The sequence below is a fragment of the Perca flavescens genome, chromosome 4 (assembly GCF_004354835.1).
Source record: "Perca flavescens isolate YP-PL-M2 chromosome 4, PFLA_1.0, whole genome shotgun sequence".
Taxonomy (NCBI): Eukaryota; Metazoa; Chordata; class Actinopteri; order Perciformes; family Percidae; genus Perca; species Perca flavescens.
The window spans coordinates 18545660-18568483 of record NC_041334.1 but is presented as its reverse complement, the minus strand read 5'-3'; the positions used below and the strand labels follow the sequence as shown (position 1 = coordinate 18568483).

The 22824-nt window shown below is 40.2% G+C and overlaps 1 protein-coding gene across 1 annotated transcript; it reads right to left on the bottom strand.

Moving 5' to 3' along the window:
- Positions 1 to 639: 639 nt before the first annotated feature.
- On the bottom strand, positions 640 to 21110 carry st7l (suppression of tumorigenicity 7 like). The gene is made up of 15 exons (XM_028575396.1): positions 20925 to 21110; positions 20414 to 20496; positions 19641 to 19800; positions 19501 to 19555; positions 19200 to 19315; positions 18903 to 18981; positions 16891 to 16979; positions 14674 to 14774; positions 14388 to 14502; positions 14214 to 14286; positions 13951 to 14053; positions 7867 to 8017; positions 7348 to 7440; positions 5961 to 6100; positions 640 to 2572 (listed from the first exon to the last, which is right to left on the bottom strand). The coding sequence occupies exons 1-15, from the start codon at positions 21091 to 21093 to the stop codon at positions 2477 to 2479; spliced, it is 1623 nt and encodes a 540-aa protein (XP_028431197.1). The 5' UTR covers positions 21094 to 21110; the 3' UTR covers positions 640 to 2476.
- Positions 21111 to 22824: the final 1714 nt, after the last annotated feature.

Here is a 22824-nt window from a genome sequence, read left to right as displayed (position 1 = left end):
GGCAGAGTGAGAATTTTTTCCTTAAACAAGATACTAACTCCCTATCAATACAGATGGGATTTTACAATATGAAGGGGAATTGCATCCACTGTGCAAAAAGAAAGTATTTAAATATGTCTGCCACTTTATGTTGAAAATTGTTTTTGAACAGCCCTGTTTGTCTTGTTTAAACAGGTACTCGCAACTAAAGTGACATATTCAGCACATTCATTTAGAAAATACGAATTCAGCATTTTAACAACAATAAAACTGAGGACCTCCACAACAACAAAATAAAAATCACAAAAGGAAGTTGCACTGAAAGAGAAATTTATTTTAAGTTTTGCCTTCAAACTCACCCAAGAGTAGTTACAATATTTTAAACAGTCTCTTGTCTTCAGCATGTACCCTTTATATTTCGGTTATGCACTTTAGAATTTCACATTTCTAGTGTCACAAATTGAAACAGACTTATTATAGACCGTGGTGTGAGATGCAAAACGGAATCTTTAGAGTAGACCGGGGTTATTAAAAATATAATAAAGTGGCCGGGTTGGATCAGTGGGTAGAGCAGGCGCACATATACTGAGAGGTTTATGCCTCAACGCAGAGGTCCAGGGTTCCGACCTGTGACAATTTCCTGCATGTCTTCCCCCTCTCTCACCTAGCTGTCCTGTCAAAAATAAAGGCAGAAAAGCCCAAAAAATAATCTTTAAAAATATAATAAAAATTAGCAATATCCTGTAGTAACGCACTGTGCCATTACATCACAAGTATATTTGCCATTGTTACTTGGCTGCTGTGTTTAATAATACTAATCATTGAACAATCAACAGTTCTGTTATAAATTACATTTTCTGAAGGTATCTATGTATCAAATTGAATCCATCAAAATTGAACAGAGTTGCCACTAAACTTGACATTAATACTGTAGGTGCAGTAAATTCCAAATGTATGTGTTTAACTATTGTGTTGTACTAAAAGGCACTTTATTATCACAATTTTTTTATTACAAGTAGAGTGAAGAGTTATAATGTCACTTACAGTAGATCCTGGTGTACAATAAATGTTGTTGTAGTCGCCAATAATGTAATAACTATCAAGTAACATAACTTGAAAAAATAAAGTAAACAAGTCCGCCTTAAGTGGTTTCAAATGAAATAAACCTGTTAATGTAATAAAAATGTTACATCAATAATAGGATTATATATTACATGTACAGGCTTTTTTACAATTTAGAACCAGGCACATTTGTTTCTGACAGGTTATTACATTACCGGTTCGTTTTTACATTATACTTATACAACAAGGTGATGCTGGCATCTTTAGTTTGATAAAACAGAGATGAGGGAAAAAAAATGATGTCAGAATTACACCAATTACAGCAGAATCAACACAATGAACAGACACAGTCAAAGGCAAAGCAAGTGATTTTGTACATATAAAGTAAAATAATAGCTTGCTTTGTACAATATGTCTGTGCGCGTCTGTTCATTTTGTCACCTATAGTTAGGTTGCCTGTGCCGGTTGATTCTCTGTATGACTATGGCAATATCTGCCTCTTTCATTTTTGTTTGGTGTTTGACTTATAACACACTGTAGTGCAATCAGCAGAAATGAGTGATGCCATGACAGGCCTAACTGTGACCAGCGGCGGCGGTTGCCCCAGTGATGTAGTGCTGGGGTGTCATGCCATAGTAACAACTGTTAAACTGCAGAGGCGTTGTATACACTGCAGGCACTTTGAAGCTGTAAATCACAGCTTTTTTTTTTTTCTTCTTTTCTTACAGACGTTTAAATCTGCCCCACTGGATGTCTGCGGGGCACTAAGAGGTTGACATAGGACACATAGGTTCCCATCCCAAATACCCAATGGGATCTTTTGTGATACACATAAATAATTTAACAGGGAAAAGAGGGGTAAAGGATCATATCAGTGAACATATTCTACAAGAAACGTCCTTAATGTACATATTGTTGTTTGTGTTTTCTGTTGTCAGTTACACACTGGTTAAAACTAACTAATCTGACAGTAGTTAGAGAAGTATTAAAAACATGCTTTTTTTTCATGATTTAATTTAATTTATTATTGTGATGGAGCAGAGGAGTGCCTCTATTGAATTCCTAATTAGAGTTTTGCACCAAATATATGCAGCCAGGCTTTGTGGGATACACAAAAACTTGAATTTGCCCAGGGCTAACATCATGGCTAATGAACGACCCTGTGCAATTGTTGCAAATGGTATTCACTAAATGTGCTCTTGGAAAAACTGTGGCTGCTGGAACAGTGTGGGAGAGCATCTTTGGAGTGATATTGCCATGTTGATACAACCTCAGCCAACATAATCAGTGACAATGCAGCAAGTGGACAGTAATGCTGAAGACAGGAGAGCAAACACTTTTTGTCTGAGGGTTTGGAGTGGTATCGGTGTGTGTATATGTGTGTCTGTGTGTGCGTGTGTGAGTGTATGTGTGTGTCTGTGTGTGAGAGATGGGGTCAGATTCGAGTCAGCTGGTGCCAAAAACTGGACGGCATGAAGCTTTCCATCTTGTCTGCGAAGAAACCCAGGGGTGCAAAGAGTGTGCTGAAGAACTGAAAGAGAGTGAGATAAAAAAAAGCAGAATGAGCTTTCAGTTGAATGCCAGTAAAACCTCTTCCCACCGATTGTTAGTTAATGTTGAAGTAAAACACATAAAATACAATGTTATGCAACTTATATATTCTGTCTCAAAGCCAGAGGTAAAACATTTACAAAAATATGATTCAAAAGGAACAGAGAAGAATGATTAAGAAAAATCAAGATAAAGTACTGTCCTGAATAGAATAAGTTTAAATGCAAACTTTAATGCACCATAAAGCAAAGTTTGGTGTATTTATATGTATATACACTACTGGTCAAAAGTTTTAGAACACCCCAATTTTCCAGGTTTTTATTGAAATTCATTTCAAGTATTTAAGTAAAAAAGAAAAAAAAAATCATGGAATCAATTTATAAACCAAAATGTATTCTAAATTTTTGACTCATCAAAGTAGCCCCCTTTGGCAGATATAACAGCTGAACACACTCGTGGCATTCTTTCTACAATGGAAATCAAATATTCTTCAGAAAGTTCTTTCCAACTCTGTTGCAGAAGTTGCCATAAATGTGTGGCACTTGTAGGTTGCTTTGCTTTCACTTTTCTGTCCAGTTCATCCCAAACCAGCTCAATGGGGTTTAAGTCTGGTGACTGTGCTGGCCACTCCATGTTTTTAAGCTTACCATCTTGTTCTTTTTTCCTAAGGTAGTTCTGGCATAGCTTGGACTTATGTTTTGGGTCATTATCTTGCTGTAGGATGAACCCCTGACCAACTAGGCGCATACCAGAGGGTACTGCATGGTGCTGCAAAATGCTGTGGTAGCCATTTTGGTTCAGGGTGCCTTTCACTCTGTACAAATCACCGACCCTGGATCCAGCAAAACAGCCCCAGACCATCGCGCTTCCTCCTCCATGTTTGACAGTTGATGTCACACACTGAGGAACCATCCTTTCGCCTACTCGACGGCGTACAGAAATCCTGCGTGATGAACCAAAAATCCATAACACCTTCTTCAGTAGTCCATTGATGATGTTTCTTGGCCCAGGCAAGCCTCTTTTTCTTATTCTGACGTCTTAACAATGGCTTTCTTGCTGCAACTCGAGCGAGACTTGCTTATTACGACCACTATTAAGCTGTGCTTGAAGCTGTTGTCATGTGAGCCGCCTATCACGCAAGCTGTTGACTCTCAGAAACTTGTCTTCTGATTCTGTTGTGGCTTTGGGTCTGCCAGACCTCTTCCTGTCAGTTTCCCCCAGTTTCTAAGTGCCTTTTGATGGTGAAGAATACTGTACTCACTGACACCTTGTCTTTCTTCACAGTTTCTCTGTAGGAAAGACCAACATTCTTAAGGATTATGATGGTCTGTCTCTCTTCCATTGTTAATTGCCTTTTTCCCGCCATTTTTATAGCAACACACTAATTTCTGCAGTACAATACTGTTCAAATAATGCTCACGAGGGTATGTACATTATTGTTCAGTTTGGGGTAACCTTACTTTTTTTTTTTAACCTCAGACAGTTCACCACTTACCTTTGTACCATTTCAAGCTATTCATTGGACTTGAACTGCTAAAATTTCAATAAAAAACAAAAACAATTGGGGTGTTCTAAAACTTTTGACCAGTAGTGTATATTTGACCGCTTAGCCTGTTTTCCTTTCTGGAAATGAGACCGGTGTGACATTAGGAGTGTCACCTGAACAGGATGCAGTACAGATTCAAATCGCACTTGAGTTGCAACAGGGCGATCCACAGCTAAATATTTGTATACATGAAATCCAAAAGCTTCCCAAAGTACAGGGAAGACAAACACAAAGCAGCATTATGGAAGTATTAAGTATTAAACATTTTAAAAATGTTTGTAGAAACAGTGCTGACAGTTTAATATACTTATCCGATTTGGAGATAAACTTTACATTATCTATGATTTATATGTCAACACTTTTATACATCAAATCAATCACGTTCATTGCTTTCTGTTTCTCTTTTGGTCTCTAAATAGTGAAAAATAAACGAAGGGAAAGGAAATAAACGCTTTAATTGTGTAACGAATTGTTGAAAGACAAAATTGGCAAAAGCCAAGCGGTCCTTTAAAACTGATGATGGGTATGAATTAACACTAAGAGCAAAGACCCTTGTAGGATAATTATGAAAAATATACTGTACTGCTGCTATAACTATAATAATAAGCTATAACTATAATATGACCATCACAAACAATGTATATTTCAATTCTATGTGTGTACTTTTGGCCATTATCACAAATCATTATCCCATCCCTGAGCAAATAGTAACATAAGCCAATAGCAGGTGTGTATCTGCATAAACCAATAGGATAACTTAATGCTGTTGCATTCACACCAATCCATTATCATGAGCTCTCAAAGGAGGTGAATGGATGTACAATGCAGCCATTACACATCCCATTAACCTGGTCTAAACAGGGCTATATTGAAAACAGAAAATTTGATTAATTTAACTGTTAGATTATAAGTATTATCTAATCTAAATTGTACATTAATTATTAGTATAACAAGTAAGCAAAAAGTATTTTAGCAGCATATTTTAAAATTGTTATGTTCTGCTGTCAGTTATAAAACAGCAGCAATTACACATCTACCAAAACTTAGAAGTACTCATACTTAGAACCTAGAAGGAGCAACTCAAACACTCATTTTTATGAGCAGGACATATATCCACTTAGATCTAAGATTAAGATCTAGGATATTAAACAGTGTTTCCTCTATGTTGATTTGACCGTGGCGGCCCCCCACGGCAACATTTCTGCCCCCCACGGTATCAGAAATAGGGCTGCATTGTTAGAGTGTGTGTCGGAGAATAGCGCGAACACGCGCCTCACACCGCGAGCGGGCACGCGAGTCACTCGGCAGAAAAAGGGAGAATGTCCGGATGATAAGCCAGTGGAGATCGTGTGTGTACGTCCTTGAGAACTGTAAGTCGTAGAACTTATGTTGTCAGTTCATTTAAACCTGGTCTTGCAAATTTTAATTAATTTAACTGGTGATTTTCGTTGTTTGTATTCTTCACCTGCTAGCTAAATTTCACGTGGCGATGTAACTTACGGAATTAACACTTTTGTTCCTGGAAATATCCTGGTCCCCAAAAGCTAGCGGTTAGCGAATTATGCGTATAGTCTAGCATTGCTAGGAGACACAACTATGTCATGGTAGGTATCTTGCTCAGGACCCAAGGAAGCGCCGTGTCGAGTGTAAAGTTGTTTGGGTTAGCTGTTCTGGAGAAAGCTGAAAGCAGCAATACCAGAGGCCAAGTGATCAGCCCGTTCTGACCAGGCATGTTTTGAATGGACTATTTGATTTAGCATCTATACATTTTACAGCAGCAACTTTTGTAATGAAATTGAGATGTGTGAGGTGAAGTACTTACTGCTTTGGCAAAAACACCCATGAGCTCAGGGAACTGATGTGTGAGCATGGCCAGCATGGCAGTGAAGGAGCAAAGGCCTGCTGTGAAGAGGATGAAGAAGGGAAGCTCTTTCTTTGGGTACACAGACACCTCGTGGAAAGCTGGAGCAAAAATGAGAACAGTCAGCAAAAAGGGAGCAAGAGAGGCATAACCAGTGCAGATAAGAAAATATGAAGCATTTTGAAGAGACATGGGGTTTAAATAGTGAGAGGATGACTAATTACACAATCAAACTGGGAGCAACTAGGCACATTAAAGCTGGGGTTAGCACTTTATGTTTGGCCTCATTGGGCACAAAAATCATAATAATCTTTCAGCATATTGAAATTCAAGTGATCTGAGAGAAAACTAGACTTCTGCACCTCCTTCTTAACTCTTTAGATAATCTAGCCTTCAAGGCAGACTTTGGCCAATCACAGGTCATTTCAGAAAGAGAGAATGTTTCTATTGGCTGTTCTGCAAATGCAATTGTGTGGGCATGTTCCTTCGGTAAAAGTTCTGTTTACAGTAGCCAAAGACTCACGGCTGCAGCTAAACTATTAGTTAAGAGACTTTATTGTCATTCATCTCTAAACAGTACATAGAGGAACGAAATTGTGTAAAACTGCAGTCCTGTGTATTTTTTAGGGAGCGGACATTTGCTGTGAAAACAGTCTGGAGAGCTGGTCTGCTGAGGTGAGCCTTTAGCCTAGCACAGACATGCACAAAAAAACGCATGCTCTTGTGGGAATGGTCGGTTCTCTGAGTGTGGTCTAGACCTACTACTTTATCTGTAAAGTGTCCCGAGATAACAGCAGCTGTGGCTCACTGGTAGAGCCTGCCAATCAGAAGGTTGGTGGTTCGATCCCTGGCCCTGCAGTCCCATGTCGAAGCGTCCTTGGGCAAGACACTGAACCCCGAGTTGCCCCCGACGCTGTGCATCGGAGTGTAAATGTATGTGAATCTGATGAGCAGGTGGCACCTTGTACGGCAGCCTCGGCCACAGTGTATAAATGTGTGTGAATGGTGAATGGTTCCTGTACTATGTAAAAGAGCCTTGAGTAGTCGTTAAGACTAGAAAAGTGCTATATAAATACAGTCTATGTTATGGCAGGACTTAAAAAAAAAAAAAAGGGGCCATTCTTATAGAATTGCTGTGGGATGAAATTAATGATCAGTACTCGTAAAGGTTACTGTATGAAGCCGGTGCATGCCCGTGCTCTGCGCCTGATTGGAGGAGCTGGACCGAGCGGCAAGAGGGAGTGAGCTGCAGGAGGATGTCTCACTCTATTTCAAATTCTACCTCCCACAGCTTTAATGGACTGCACGTGACCAAAGCACGTACGTAAGCTTTGGCTATTGTACTTACAGGGCAGCAGTTCCCTATCTGCTGTTTCTGTGCATCCTGGGTAGGGGTAAAACAGGTGACCCTTCTCCAGTGGGTAGGGAATTATCCTAAAGGCTGTAAAGACACACACAGGTGCAAATAGGAAATCAAATTAAGCTGAATAACAGAACAAGTAGGACTTAAACACCATTTTTATTAAATGATTTAAGTAGCAAAATATTATACAAAGTGACAAGATACTAACAGCCTAAAAATTACAATAACATTCTTCCTGTGCTTCGTGTGAGCAATGATCTCATCCTTGTATAATCACAAGTAAAGTATTTGTGGGTGTGCTGTGCATACATGACCTATGACACAACAATTAAAAAATGACAAGCAGCATACAAGGAAGATTCTCTATTGAAGTACTGTATAATAGTGACTTCTAAACATACACAGAATGGACGACTACTCACTTTTAACAGAAATCCTTTTCATAAAAAAAACTTCATATACAAAGCTGTGGTATTCAATAGAATAAGTAATATTGATACTTACTGCCCTCCCAGGTACAGTGTAGTAGGTTTAAGGCTCCCTCTGCCCTCTTCCAGTGCTGCAGGTGGAAGAAAGCGTATGCCACTGCCTCGCTGTCACCCCTCTTCAAGATGTGCTCTGGAGGGAGGATCAGGCTCTTCATCTCTAATAAGTACTGCAGACAGGAAGAGGAAGATATACAAGACTTCAGGTAAGAATACAGTACAATGCTGTAATGCTTTTTGGCTCCTGAACATGGTAAAGAATAGCAGAAGTGTCTAGTATAGGTGCACATTATACTGCTGTAAAAACCTGTGATAATGTGCAGTGCCTTTTGAATGCTTGTTTGTTATAATTCTGATTTCTCAGCTTATAAAATCAGCAGTCAGCTACAGTGGGATCAATATTTTTCTTTGTGAAATTCTATGTACTTCAGCATAGTTCAGTCTTAGTGGCTCTTGCCAACAGTGCCTTATTCATACTGTAACCACAGTCAGGTGCTCACACCACTTGAAGTCACATAAGCCAATTGTATAATACATTTCCAGCAAAATGGCAGTGAGCAGATGTAAAATTGTTGGTAACACCTTGGCTGGCCCAGACACGTGTGGGCTGAGATGAATACCATGTAATTTGCAACGTTCATCATTTGCACTCATTTGGAGACATTTGATGTCATCCTGCTCCTTCTCCCTACAGCCTTTTATTGCATAAATGCAAAATGCTGGCAAAACAATTTAAGATTTAGCAAGCAAAAGAGACACAAATGCTTTTCTAAGGCAACCAAACCACAATTAAAATACTAGTGGGTGGTGAGAAAGAGGCAACTCAAATGGAATGTCGCTTTGTTTTGCTGGATACTTCTAAATTCTAAGTTTTTTTTAAAGTTATTAAAAGGTCTGCCCCCTTGTGGTTTTATTCACATCTTCTCCTGTTTCTCAGTCACCACTTAACTTATTCTATTGTGCAATTGCCTCTGGTTAACTCAGTGCAGACTGAAAACATGTTTTCTTCATGCGAGGTATTTGTTGACTGCCTTATTTTGCAATTGTTCAAGGTGGGAGGGAAAGCTTCCCAAAGCCCTCTGAGTGTGTGTTATTGTTACAGTACAGTACATTCATTCCATGAACGTGTAACATCCCCCGCTCACCCCTCCTCTCTTCCCCTACTGTGTAAGTTTGTCCCAGTGAGTCAGTCGGTTCACTGTGCTGACAAAGGCCCACATTCCAGAGTTACAACCTACAGAACAGGTATGCTTTCTGAAATAACCGAAAACAAGCATCTACAAATTACGCAGGTATATTGTGTGCTGCTTTTCTGCAATTGATATTTTGAATTAAGGCCTTTCTCTGTCCATAGATAATTCATTAACTGGAGTATGGTGACTTTGACGAACATGCTACTCTATATACTGTATGTCTGTGGTGCCCAGTGTGTTAAACAAAATCCATGTGCGGGGCTTGGGCCCCCTGGGCTGGATTCCCAGGCGGCCAGCTTCACAGCGCTCTGGATCTCAGACTGACACTTTGGGAAGGTTACCCCACAGCTAATCCTGTCTAATCCCTTCCATGGTCACAAGCTCAGCCAGCCATCCATCCATCCACCCATCCAGCCAGCCAGCTAGCCAGACCATGCTGCTTCACCCATCTCCCCCCTGCCTTACCCTCTTTCTCCACTCTCACCCTCATGATCACAGCCTGCACAGGCTCTACAACTTGGCTCATCCCTGTCTTCCTCCAACCCTCTTCCATGCTCCTTTAGCTTGCAAGATAAGAGCCTGGGTCCCCTGGTAATCTGTTTTGCTTATTTGGCAATGTCAGTTATGTCAGTCTTGTCAATATTTCCTACTAATACTTCCTCTACCTCACTGCTGTACTATAGCCATATTCATAAAACATTTCTGTATATTATGTTCTATGCAGACAGTTTGCTGTGCCCGCCTCACCCCTCTGTTGTCGGTTCCTCACTCGCCACCCCCTGAATCTCTCACCCTCATGGGTAAAAGCTCAATCAAGCACGCAGCCCCCCAACAGGCATGAACACTTCTCCTCACCTCACTCATGCATTCCCAAAGACCGTCCTGTCTCCTGGCCTCTTCTCTTTCGAACCTGACACAGTCTGTAGTCATTACAAGGATCGGCAGCTAGAGACAACCAGAAGCTGCTGGTTTGACCTTCTCACTTATCCTGTCTGACTTGCTTAAATCAGCTCTCTCTGCTGCTCCAGCCAAGACATTTGACTGTCCGCCTTCATCCTCCTCACCATTTCGGTCTCCTTTCTTCCGAGCACAAACCTTTAACCATCCTCTACTCCTCTGGCACCAGTGTGGAGGCAGCCAGTTTAAGAGGAAACCTACCACTTCTCTGTTGCAGAGCACAACTACTACAGTAACTGAAAAAATGACATACATTCATTCGGTACAACAATTAAGGACATGCATGAAGAACCACATGATTAGTAGGAAGGTGATCTTAATTTGGGGCCCAATCTTAAAATTCTAATTTGATAATCTGTAAGCGAGCCAATTTGTTATTCTGGATAAACCTGGATATTTTACAGTTTTACACATATTTCTATCTCCCTATTAGTCTGATGCTAATAATGATTGGCCAGTATATGGCACGCTTGTAGGTCTGGGTCCTCTGTGCTTTAAGATTAACCATTTAGAGAGGCTGGCTGCTCAGCTGTCCTTCCTCACATGCCACGGCATTAGACCTGGTGACACCTCAGTCCTCTGTGCTGGCCAACCCCCCACCCCCACTCTCTCGTCCCCCTTTGCTTCTCCACTCCCTGTCGTCTCTTTGATGAAGGGATTGAGTTTCATGTGTTCTCCTTTTATCCCTGGGCAGTCATAAGCCCACAGCATAACTCATAAGCTGCCTTCTGATTCTAATCTGCAGCACTTTGCTTCTCACAATGGGACACACAGGCAACAATGATATCAGCCTTGTAGTTGCTCTATAAGGGCCAGACAATCATACACGTGTACAGTGAAAGAACTAAATAAATTAATAAAAACAAACAAAACAGGTGTTGCAGATTAAAATGGCATGCAGTCAGTAAACAGCACTACTAGCCATGCCAAGCTCCAGTGAGAACAGCGGACAGTGGAAGACAACTTACAGCATTTATCCCAAAATGGGCCAGGATGAGGCAATTCCTAACTACCCCCTTTGCCTTGCCTGAATCAAACCTTATCCATCTTAATTCAGAACAAACCCAGGACTGCTGCTCTGTCTCAATTTACAAACCAAAAAGCCAATTTCAGAGGTAAACTAAGCAACGGTCTGCATTTCTGAGCCTCGACAGGCGATCTAAGAACATGTCAACCAGAATGGGGTGAGATGAGAAACCGCCTTCCAAAGTGGAGTAAACTAGCAAGGTAGATGGGATCGGGTCCCCCAGACTGCTTCAAAATGAACATGTATGGACCAAAGTGGTGGTAAATGTAAATGTACAACAGATTCAGATAGCAGGAACACTTGATCAGTTGTCCAAGCATCCGACAAACTGTCAGTTCCTTAACCACGGGCTGGGGGACAGGCTGATTAGAATGGACAGACAGATGGAGGAAAGGGTGAAAGAGGAGGATGATTAATAGAGAAGGACAAAAGATGAGGAGGAGAGGAAAATAGAACAGTGGAGGAGGTAAATAGGGGCAAGATTGAGAGCTAGTGAGTGAAAGGGTGGGTTGTGTGGGAGGTGGGTGGGACTGAAGCATGTGTGTGTGGATGTGGTTTTAGTGTGTGTATAGCTTTTTGAGCGGTTTGAATAAGCTCATGTGATGTAGCCTGGTATGATATTCATCTATAATCTCCTTGGCATGCTTGATAACACAGGCACACACTTGACCTGACATTGTTCCTTCATTCACTTCCAGTTTCCATTGTTTTTTTTTCCGACCTTAACTTGCTGTTAAAAAATGCCCTATAAAAACTCGCACAGACACACATTCACACCTGGAAGCTACCTGATACAAGCACAGTCTGTGGGTTAAATGTCTTGCTTGAGGGCACCTCAGTGCTGGTTTTTTCCATACCCAGATTCATCTTGCTGGTCCAGGGACAAAACGGGCTACCGTCCTGTCACAATCCGATTTCAACCATGGCAACTGGTACATCAATGATGATGGTTGAGAAATTTAAAAAACACACACAGACTCGCTTTTTGATTTGCCAAAGCTGTGCTACTCACTTCAGTTCAGTACAGCACTGGTATCTGTTAGGGCTTCTCTATAGCAACACAAACACACAGGCTTTCTTATTGAGTCACCTTTGACACATCTCTCGCTGCCTTACACTGATATACATTTTATGAATATATATAGTATAGTATTCATTAGTGTAAGCCTTACATGATGGTGTTAGGGTTAGTTTCTACAATATTAAGGAAACTAAATCAAATCTACACAAAAGTACAGAATTAGGCTCTAGGGAAGTTTTGGACAAAAAGCCCTTTGCAGATCCTACTTAAGGTGGCAACAGGCCAGCTCGTGTCTAAAAAGGCCCGAGTCACAGGTGCACTCATCATGCCAGACAGACAACAAAAAGCAACACCACCCCTCCCCCGTCCTTCACCACCGTTACATTTTCACACAAGGTAATACAACTCTGTTATGAGGCCTGAGTAAGTACCAGATGCCAGTCAAATGCTGAAAGATGAGCCTACTTATAATCCTCTGTGAAAGGTGTGTTACAAATTTCATAAAGTTGGCCAACATCAGACTCTCTGTTTTGGCTCAAACAGGGGATGAGGGAACATGAGAGAATAAGAAACAGGATGAGGGTACGTGATGGAGAGAATATGGCTGCCTCTGGGTGCAGCCAGGAGGGAGTAGTTGGAAACACTGAAAATGAGGGCCTCACTTTAATATCAAAGGCTGGATCAAAGTGCTGGCTAACACCCCTGCACCACCCACACACACACACACACACACACGGTTCTCTCTCTCTCTCTCTCTCTCTGAAAAGGAGTTCATGAGATGAAAGACCTCCACACTACAAAGGCTAAACTGAGACAAAACTCTGCTGCAACCAACTAGTTGTGTATGACTCTGTGTGTGCATGTGTGACATCTAATCCTGTGGGAACTGGTGTGAAAGGCCAGTGAGATACCCAATTGTAGTCCCATGTTATCTCTGGTTCAGTTGTATATAGAGCTGCTCTCTTATTATGCAAAACTGTGACCAATCTGTTACAGTTAAATGTGGAATTCAAACTAAACTACCTGCAAAAACACATAATGCATGCATGATTCCAAAAAATACTGTATTGCCTAGTAACAGTAACTGATGATTCGGCGAAATGTGCCCATCAAACATAAAATATTATCCCATTTAATTGTACTGAATTGATTAATACTAAATACACCTACATACAAATAACCTAAATTACTAAAATAGAGAAAGAATAGACAAATGCACATGCAAACAAAGCTTTAGGATCTAGAGCGGACACGTCAGGTGTGATAAAAATGAGCTCCTGTATTAAGACCTACACTGACACCTGCTGGTGAGCCAGTATATGGCATGTCTACATTGAAGACTGCTCTAGTCGTAAGTTGCACCACATGTAGTCTCGCTTTGGCAGACCCTCCTCCAAAGCGTGCTGGAGGAGAGTCTGTCTACTCCACATTGCATTCGGGGATGGGAGGAGAACGTGCTCCGGTTTATTGGCATTTCTTTCTTCTGGATTTACCTTGCAGAGATCTGAGAGAAGGTTAACCATAGTCCTCATAAATCCACCGGAGTTTAAAATCCCAACACAAAGGAAGCCCAAAACAAAGGATTTCCAGCCTAAATGAGTGAAATATGGCGGATTTACCAGTTGCAACGGCACAATCCCAGAATTGGAACTGTAGATGTCGACTACACCACATGTTACTGTTGACATAACTCACCTACTGTTTAATTGCCTGACTGATCATTTTCCTGTCTACCAGTGTGTGTTCTGCGTGTGACCTATATGCATGTGAAACCTGCGTGATCACAATGAATATAGAAATAATGAGATTAAAAAAATATACCTGAACCACTTGCAGCATAGCAAGGATTCGTGGCCCACAACAACCATCAGAATCTATGTGACACTCATTAGTCTCATGACTGACCTTTGGCACATGTGGATTGAACTCAACAGCTCTGTGTATGGCCTCCACAGCATTCATCTCTGCTGTGCTTAGCCCTCTCCGTGACGCGGCCTCTGGAGAGAACCTGAGACAGAACACCTCATATGACACACTGCTGCTGCTCACAAAGTTATTAAATGCTGCTGTTAGAGCAGCCGTATTAGAACAGGTTTTAAGAGACACTGATGTTGAATGGCAAGGCTCAAAATATTTTTTTAAACTATATGAACCAAAGGGACACATACTTATCTGATACAGCACGTGCTTTTAACAGTGCAGATGTGTAGCATATAGTGGCGGATTTCGGCAAGCTGATGTCTACAATGGCAGAGGAAATTGAGGTCATGTCACATATGGTATGTCATACATTTTCAAGATTGATTTAACGGCACAAACATAGTGTGACAAACGTGCGTTACCATCATATTTGGCAAGGACTGCTTGGACATCAGCATACGCCTGAAGCTCTAGAAGTGCTTCCAAGAGGTTTTCATGTATATTTAACATTCCCAAAAGTGGAAACTCCTTCATTAACTGTAACAAGAGAAAATATCATAGATTAACAATACAATATGTTAGTACTACTTTACTGCCATTGTTTTAAATACAGTAAACATGTTGCCTCAGTTACTCCGTTGCATGAGTAATTTGACATTCGCCCACTAAAGCTGTAAGCACTATGAGGTCTGATTAAAAAAAACTCACATCTCTCATCATTTTCACTGCTTCTTTAATCCGTCCCAGCTTGCGTGCACACATTGCCAGTCTGCGTTTAATGTACACCAGTAAGTTGATATCTTTTCCAGCTGTGGATGGCAAACAAAAAATATGAGACATTTTACAAACAAATCACGTATCGGTCCATAGAAATTTTAAACATGAATAACATGGATTGAATTGTATTATGTATAATACAACTTCATACTACATGTTGTGGTCTTGTGTAAAGGAAAAGCATTGATTGCATTGATAGAATATTGCACTCGTGATTACATCCTTCATCACAGGTGGGTGTGGAAAGATCTCTGATGTCTATTTTATTTTTTACTCCAATTGCCTGCAACGTGGAGGGCATTCTGCAGTGCTGCACTGCACAGGGTCGTGTCGCACAATCAGGACTAAAAGTGGCTGTAATTATTCCTTAACTAGTTAGGCATCTACCTGCTACTGTGCCTCATGATTTACAATGGGTGAGTACTTAATGTATATTCAAATTAGGGCTGCAGCTATCGATTATTTTAGTAATCGAGTATTCTACGGATTATTCCATTGATTAATCGGATAAGAAATACTTTTGTTTTATTGAAGAGCAATAATATACAATAGTTTGGTTTAATTTTCGAAAAAAAACAACATTTTTATTGCCTACATTGCTTACAATATCATCTCTCAAAAAACTAAACATATTAAGTGTATTTAAGTGCCATATTACATTGTTTTTAAAGAAAACATTTTCTGAAATGCAATAACAACCTCAAACTAAGGCAGTGTTTCCTCTATGTTGATTTGACCGTGGCGGCCCCCCACGGCAACATTTCTGCCCCCCACGGTATCAGAAATAGGGCTGCATTTTTAGAGTGGATGTTGGAGAATAGCGTGAACACGCGCTTCACACCGCGAGCGGCATGTGCAGAAAAAGGGAGAAAGGAAAAAGAAACGCTGTCCGGATGATAAGCCAGTGGAGATCGTGTGTATACGTCCTTGAGAACTGTAAGTCGTAGAACTTATGTTGTCAGTTCATTCAAGCCTGGTCTTGCAAATTTAAGTTAAGTTAACTGGTGATTTTCGTTGTTTGTATTCTTCACCTGCTAGCTAAATTGTACGTGGCCGTTGATTCAATAGCGATTGCTGAACGCCCTTACTCACGTTTGTATTTTAGGTGCATTATTTACATGCTGAAATAGTTACACTGCATTAAGATAATGTAATTAATATTGGGTTTATTGTTATTTGCTACAGAATGCTCAGCCTATATGTCAAGATCAAAGTTGGCCTATATAGTAACTGAAAAAATATGACAAAAAATGACAAAAAATGTTCGGACCTGCCCCCACTGCTAAAAAAAAAAAAAATCCTAAAGGAAACACTGTAAGCCATACATTAAACATACATAAACATTACCTTAAATTGTGCAACTTAACTTTCAGAACTACAAGTTTCAACCTGATACTGATCTGTATATAGGCCTATATGTTAATATTGGTTATACTCAACCTATTTTCATTTATATACAGTATTTGATTACACACAGCTCTGTTACACTTATGCTAGTAGATCGTTGATCAGCTGTTTCTCTGTGAAGAGAGAGAGTGAGAGAAAATGGTGCACAACAATCAGCTGTTTTTTTCACAGGGGTTGTCAACAAGTCGGCTGTTTAGATCAAATTGTGGTCACCATTACGTATTTTCTTGTCTTTGTTTTTGGTAGTTGTTGTGTTTGGTGTAGTTTCATCGTCCATACGACTCTGTGATTTACTTTTGTCAGGTCCGCTTCGTGGAATGGATGATTAAGTTAGACTCTATGTTTTCTGTTGAGATGCTGAAGCATTGACGTCATGCTATTACTGTGGTAAGATAGTTTGATTTTGCAGTAGACACGCTGTACAGAGGTTTTGTTTTAATTATGTTTGAACGGATTCTTTGGACACTTTCTGTCGTTTTCTCCAGCCTGTCTCTTCTCTTAGCCCCACACTATTTACACTCTCTTTCTTAATTTTGCAAACTGCGCCGGCAGTTTCACGGCATGTGTCGCCAGCAGCGTCAGACCGGTGTGCGACAGTAATAATCATCCCTGAGCGATGCGTTTGTAACACTGTTTAAACGAAGCTTCAAGGCAAATCATTTTGTATCGAGGATTTTTAGTAATCAAATTGTTCAAGTTACTCAAGGAATCGTTTGAGCCCTAATTCAAATCCATTCTTACCGATACTTAGTGCTTTTTTGAATAGGCGTTCAGCTTCTGTGATGGTTGTGGCTTCTTCCTCTGCTAAGAGCACATACGCTGCAGCACATCTGCACACAAATGTAAGACACAAAAGGGACAGATTTTCAACAGCCCATACCATTTGCATGCACATCAAAAACATAATGCAATCAAGGCAATAACTTGAGTATGAAAGTGTCCATAAAAAAGCCATAATATGATTATATTAATGTATGCTCTTATCTGAAGCAAGCACAATCCCAGTTACAGTGGGGGAAATAAGTATTTGACCCCTTGCTGATTTTGCAGGTTTGCCCACTTACAGAGAATGCAAAAATCTACAATTTTAATCATATGTACATTCTAACAGTGAAAGACAGAATCCCAAAGAAAATTCCAGAAAATCACATCATATGAATTTATTAAAATTGATAACCATCTGATGAGGAAAAACAAGTATTTGACCCCCTGGACAAACAGCATGTTAATATTTTGTAGAAAAGCCATTATTTGCCAGGACAGATGTCAAACGGTTTTTATAGTTGGTGACAAGGTTTGTGCACATTTCGGCAGGGATGTTGGCCCACTCCTCCCTGCAGACAGCCTCCAAATCATTCAGGTTCGAGGTTGTCGCCTGGCAACTCAATTTTAAGCTCCCTCCAAAGATTTTCAATCGGATTCAGGTCTGGAGACTGGCTAGGCCACTCCAGAACCTTGATGTGCTTCTTTTTCAGCCACTCTTTTGTTGCTTTGGCGGTGTGCTTAGGGTCGTTGTCGTGCTGAAACACCCATCCTCGACCCATCTTCAGCTCTCTCACTGAGTGAAGGAGATGTCGGTCCAGAATTCCACGATACATGGCCCCGTCCATCCTCCCCTCAATACGATGGAGTTGTCCCGTCCCCTTGGCTGAAAAGCACCCCCAAAGCATGATGTTGCCACCACCATGCTTGACGGTGGGGATGGTGTTCTTTGGGTTGTACTCGGTGTTCTTTGCCCTCCAAACATGACGAGTTGAGTTGAGGCCAAAAAGTTCTATTTTGGTCTCATCTGACCACATCACCTTCTTCCAGGCCTCTTCTGAGTCGTCCAGGTGGTGAATGGCGAACTTCATGCGGGCCTATACATGTTTCTTCTTGAGCAGGGGGACCTTGCGTGCGCTGCAGGATTTCAATCCATGACGGCGTAGTGTGTTACCAACCGTTTCTTTTGTAACTGTGGTCCCAGCTGCCTTCAGTTGAATCATCAGTTCCCCCCTTGTGGTTTTGGGATGATTCCTCACCGTTCGCATGATCAGGGACACCTCACGAGGCAAGATCTTGTGTGGAGGCCCAGACCGAGGGAGGTTGGCGGTGGTGTGGTGCTTCTACCATTTCCTGATAACTGCACCGACAGTTGATCTTTTCTCTCCAAGTTGCTTTCCGATTCTCTTGTAGCCCATCCCAGCCTTGTGCAGATCAACAATCTTGTCCCTGATGTCCGTAGAAAGCTCTTTGGTCTTGCCCATGGTGGTGACGTTGGATGCTGGTTGTTTGGGTGTTGACAGGTGTCTTTTATACAGGTAACGAGGTGAGGCAGGTGTATTTGATGTAGATAATTGGTTCGGATTGGGGCTGTGTCTTAAAAAAAGACTAACTGGCTTGTAGGAGCCAGAATACTTGCTGTTTGTCCAGGGGGTCAAATACTTGTTTTTCCTCATCAGATGGTTATCAATTTTAATAAATTCATATGATGTGATTTTCTGGAATTTTCTTTGGGATTCTGTCTTTCACTGTTAGAATGTACATATGATTAAAATTGTAGATTTTTGCATTCTTTGTAAGTGGGCAAACCTGCAAAATCAGCAAGGGGTCAAATACTTATTTCCCCCACTGTACTTACTTTGAGTACTACCATTTTAACTTCATTACAAAAGTAGATGCTATTTAAAAGATTTAATGTTGTTGTGTTTTATCAGTACAGTATTTAGGTAGACAATATAAAATGTGTTATAATGTGTAAGAGTAGGACTCACTCATGGTTCATTTCTATGGCCTGGTAAGCTGCTCTGATCCTGGCTTGAGGATTTCTCTCTCTCCAGGCTTTCTGCATCACTGTAATGAGATGATGAACTCAAGCCTATTACAGATGCCACCTTACAGTCCTGACATATTTCATTTTATATGTCCAAGTCAAAAGCACCAAAACATAAACAAAAAGCATTTCTGTCTGAACATTTTCAAAGAACCAGAGAAATCTTTTACAGTCAAATAAATATTTCTGTTGTTTTTTTTACTAAACTGGGGATTTAGTTTGCATGTGATTAACTCACCAGCATCTTCTGGTCTTAACTGCGGAGTGTCTCCTGTGAAGAAAGTCTGATGGTCTTGAGCAGACAGGTTCATATCATAGTATGTTAAGGGTTCCTTCCCTGTTACCCAGGTGTACCTGTAGTGTAACATGTAAAATACACAGCTACAGTTTTATGATCCACAATGAATCAAATGAAATTGTCTTTCTCCAAAACCCAAAGTTAGTTTAAGAGGGTATGCAACTTTATGTATAGTTTCACATTATGAGCCATCCATTTTAAGTAGTAAAATAACACAGCTAAATATCTTATTCACACATACCTGTTGTATTCTGCTCCTCTGAACAGATTCAAAGGATTCCTCCAGACCTTACACTCTACCAAAAGAAATATATTGTTATTACTGCTAGTAGTATTAGGAGTAGTATGTCAGTTATAGTTTTCTACTATAAACATATTTACCTGAAACACTGGGCCTAGGCTCTGCCTCTCCATTAACTGATGCGAATAGACCAGTCGTGGAGCTGCTCTCCACTCCACCCAGAAGAGGACGCAGGTGGCTCACTGACACTTGTTCAATGAATGAGGTCCCATATTTACGAAAATACCACCACTCAAATATCTGCGGTGAGAACACATATGGAAACAACATGCTTTACACAAAAAGTATATGATAAGACAACAATTACTCAGATATCCCTTAGTCTTCTACCATGGCCCCCTTTCAAAGCTGCAAAAAAAATATTTAACTTGTGCAATTTAACCTCTGTCCAAATTGCCATAAAACATAAAAGACACAAGGCTCTGTCACTGTAATGACATTTTTGTTAAGTGAGTACTACCTTTTATTTTCTTCCCTGTCAAAAATCTGTCAATTGTGTACATTACATGCCATTTCTTTGTCTGCATACATCTGGCTAACCTTAATCTACGTAGCCGTGCCAACACTCTTGTTTGTTTGTTTGATTATTGCTTCCAAATGATTCCGATTCATTCATTCACTTTTTATCCATATTGTAAATATATTGTATTTAATGGTGACATTCCTCTGAAACAAGGCTTCCGCTCAGGTATGTCTAATCATTGATTCCTGAATAAGAGTTCTGGATTCAGGACGAGGTCACTGCAAGCTGTGTCTATCATTTGCCTATTAGCAAATAATTTTTTTTGCAAAGGGTAACTAACTATTTAACATATGTTCTACAGTACAATAAATAACTAAGGTGATAACTTACAAGGATGAGTCCAGAGATGAGAGAGGAGGTTCCAGTGAGAGCCACATAGAATTTGGGGGTCAGTGTATTCAAAAACACTGAGGCTGCAAGAAGAAGAGGTGACAGTCAGTATAATGTCATAATGCAACTACAACTGTGAGAAGTTGTGACCATGCAATAAAATGCATGTCAGTGCCAACAGAAAAACATTGGCAGTGGGTCTAGTAGACAGTAGCAGGTGACATGTAGCCGCATACATAATCTCGATTATATGATGACCAAAGCAGCATAAAATAATACATTACCGAATTATAACTAGGCTACATACAATACACGCTGCCGTTAGAAAATAAAATAAATAGGAGCTGGGAATAGATATGTAAAAACTCGACTTGAATCTAACCAGAAATTCGCTTCTATTTGTGCTTGAATGAGTCAGACACCGAACTGTCAAAACAGCTCCCGCTTGCTGTCGGCTAAAGAAAGATACCAGAAGGCTAACAATAGCTAACTAGCAGTCGCATTAATTCACCTGAGGTAAGAGTTTCCTGCAGTTTCAGCGGGCTCCACAGGACGTATATCATGATCAGCACCATGCCAAACCAAATGAAGCACACATAGGTCCATGACCAAGAGAGCCAAGACTTTAATTTCTCTGTAAATCCGAGAGATTGGGGATTACTGCCAGCGGTGTCCTCCATGTTTCTCCGGATGCCTGTAAACAGAGGAGTCACGTGATCTAAAAGTAAGACGACTTCTATTTTGAAATCTCTACAAAACTCCACTTCCGGTGACTACAGAAAGAATATTCATTAATTTTTCTACACGAGTAGTAAGTGTTGTTTGTTCATCATCTAAACTATATAAAATATTAACAACAACATAAATCGTCGGTCAAACGTTTTGCAGTTGAGTTTAACATAAATCCAAGCGTATATGTCTGGCTTTAGAGAATGAGTAAGTGACAAGATATTCCAAAACATAGACTTTAGTTGCATAGGGACCCATTATAGAATATTTAATTAACAAATGAGATACCATTTTATTTTTAACTCATAATCAGTTAGTAATACAAGTACGTAGCCTACTGTACTTGAGTGAGTAGGACTTTGAGTATATCTATTTTGTGTTACTTTATACAACACAGTAGGCTACATAACACACAAACACTAACATATTGTACTTTTTCCTCCACTTAATTAATCCATGACAGCATGGTAACGTAGTTACGTTAAAAACGTATTGCTGGCATTCAGTGATTAGACCGTTAAAAAAAAAGTTAAATATCAGGGGTTCAACTAACAGTTATCTAGATTTTAGATTATTTTGTTTAATCGAGTAAGCATTTAGTTTGTAAAATTTTAGAAAATACTGAACATGCCCATCATAGTTTCCGAGAAGCTCAAGGTCATGTCTTCAAATTGCTTGTTTTTTGCGACCAACAGTCTAAAACCATGAAAATTATCAATACATAATGATATCAAACAGAGAAAATTGTCAAATTCTCACATTTCAGAAGCTGGAGACAATGATGTTCGGCATATTTGCTAAATAACTGATTAACTAACAACTAATCCATGCATTGTTTCAGCATTACTAAATGTAATATAATATTTATGATGGATTCCCTACAGTACCTGTAGTACTATTCATGGCCAATAAGTGGGGCTATTACAACATTAAAACATTCACTTCTGTTGCCATCTACTGACTGCAGGTGGAGACAACATTCAGTTTTGTTTACGTCCTCTGAGTCTTTAACTTCATTACAATATTTTAGAAATCATGTTTCCATGCATGCAAGTGAACTCTTTTATTTAAAGCTCATATTGTCATTACCAAAGAATGTTTGCAGGCCTTATCTAAGGCTCAGAGTTGGATCAAAATGGTATGGCTTTGCTCAAACTGACAGTTGTACATTCAGAGAACTCTTTATTACCATAATTTACATAACAGTAAATGCATACATTATACTTTTTCAACAACAAACAATTCAGTAAGATTGTTGCTAAAAGGTAGAAGTATATTTTTGGATTTATACAACCTGCAGCACTTCTCACCTTGTGCGATTGACTCACATCCTAACAGTGCAGGAATAAATGTGATTTGTTGGAGTGCATTCTAGTTGGAGGTTACTGCCTCTGAATGACAGAGAGCCAGATTTGGTCCTGCTCACACATGCCCTTGGGTGTTTTCTGCCTGATGCTGATGGACAAGCACACGCAGGGTTAAAGGCCTGTCATATAAATCAGGTACAATCACTTTAGAGGTGAAAACATGCATGATGCCACTGACAGGGAGGAAGAGAGGGGAAACGAAAGAATAAAAGAAGAACAACAGAGGTCGGTAGAAGTTATCGGGGGTGTATAGCATGACCTGCATGTCTAAATGTGTTTCCAGCTGAAATATTTCCAAAATGACCTTTGCTCAGT

Coding starts and splice junctions, on each gene's coding strand:
- st7l (XM_028575396.1), bottom strand. CDS start 21,093: ATGGAGGACACCGCTGGCAGTAATCCCCAATCTCTCGGATTTACAGAG. Junction 19,801..20,413: donor TCATCTCTGGACTCATCCTT/GTAAGTTATCAC, acceptor TTCTCACCGCAG/ATATTTGAGTGGTGGTATTT. Junction 8,018..13,950: donor TCAATCCACATGTGCCAAAG/GTCAGTCATGAG, acceptor TCCTGTCTGCAG/TACTTATTAGAGATGAAGAG.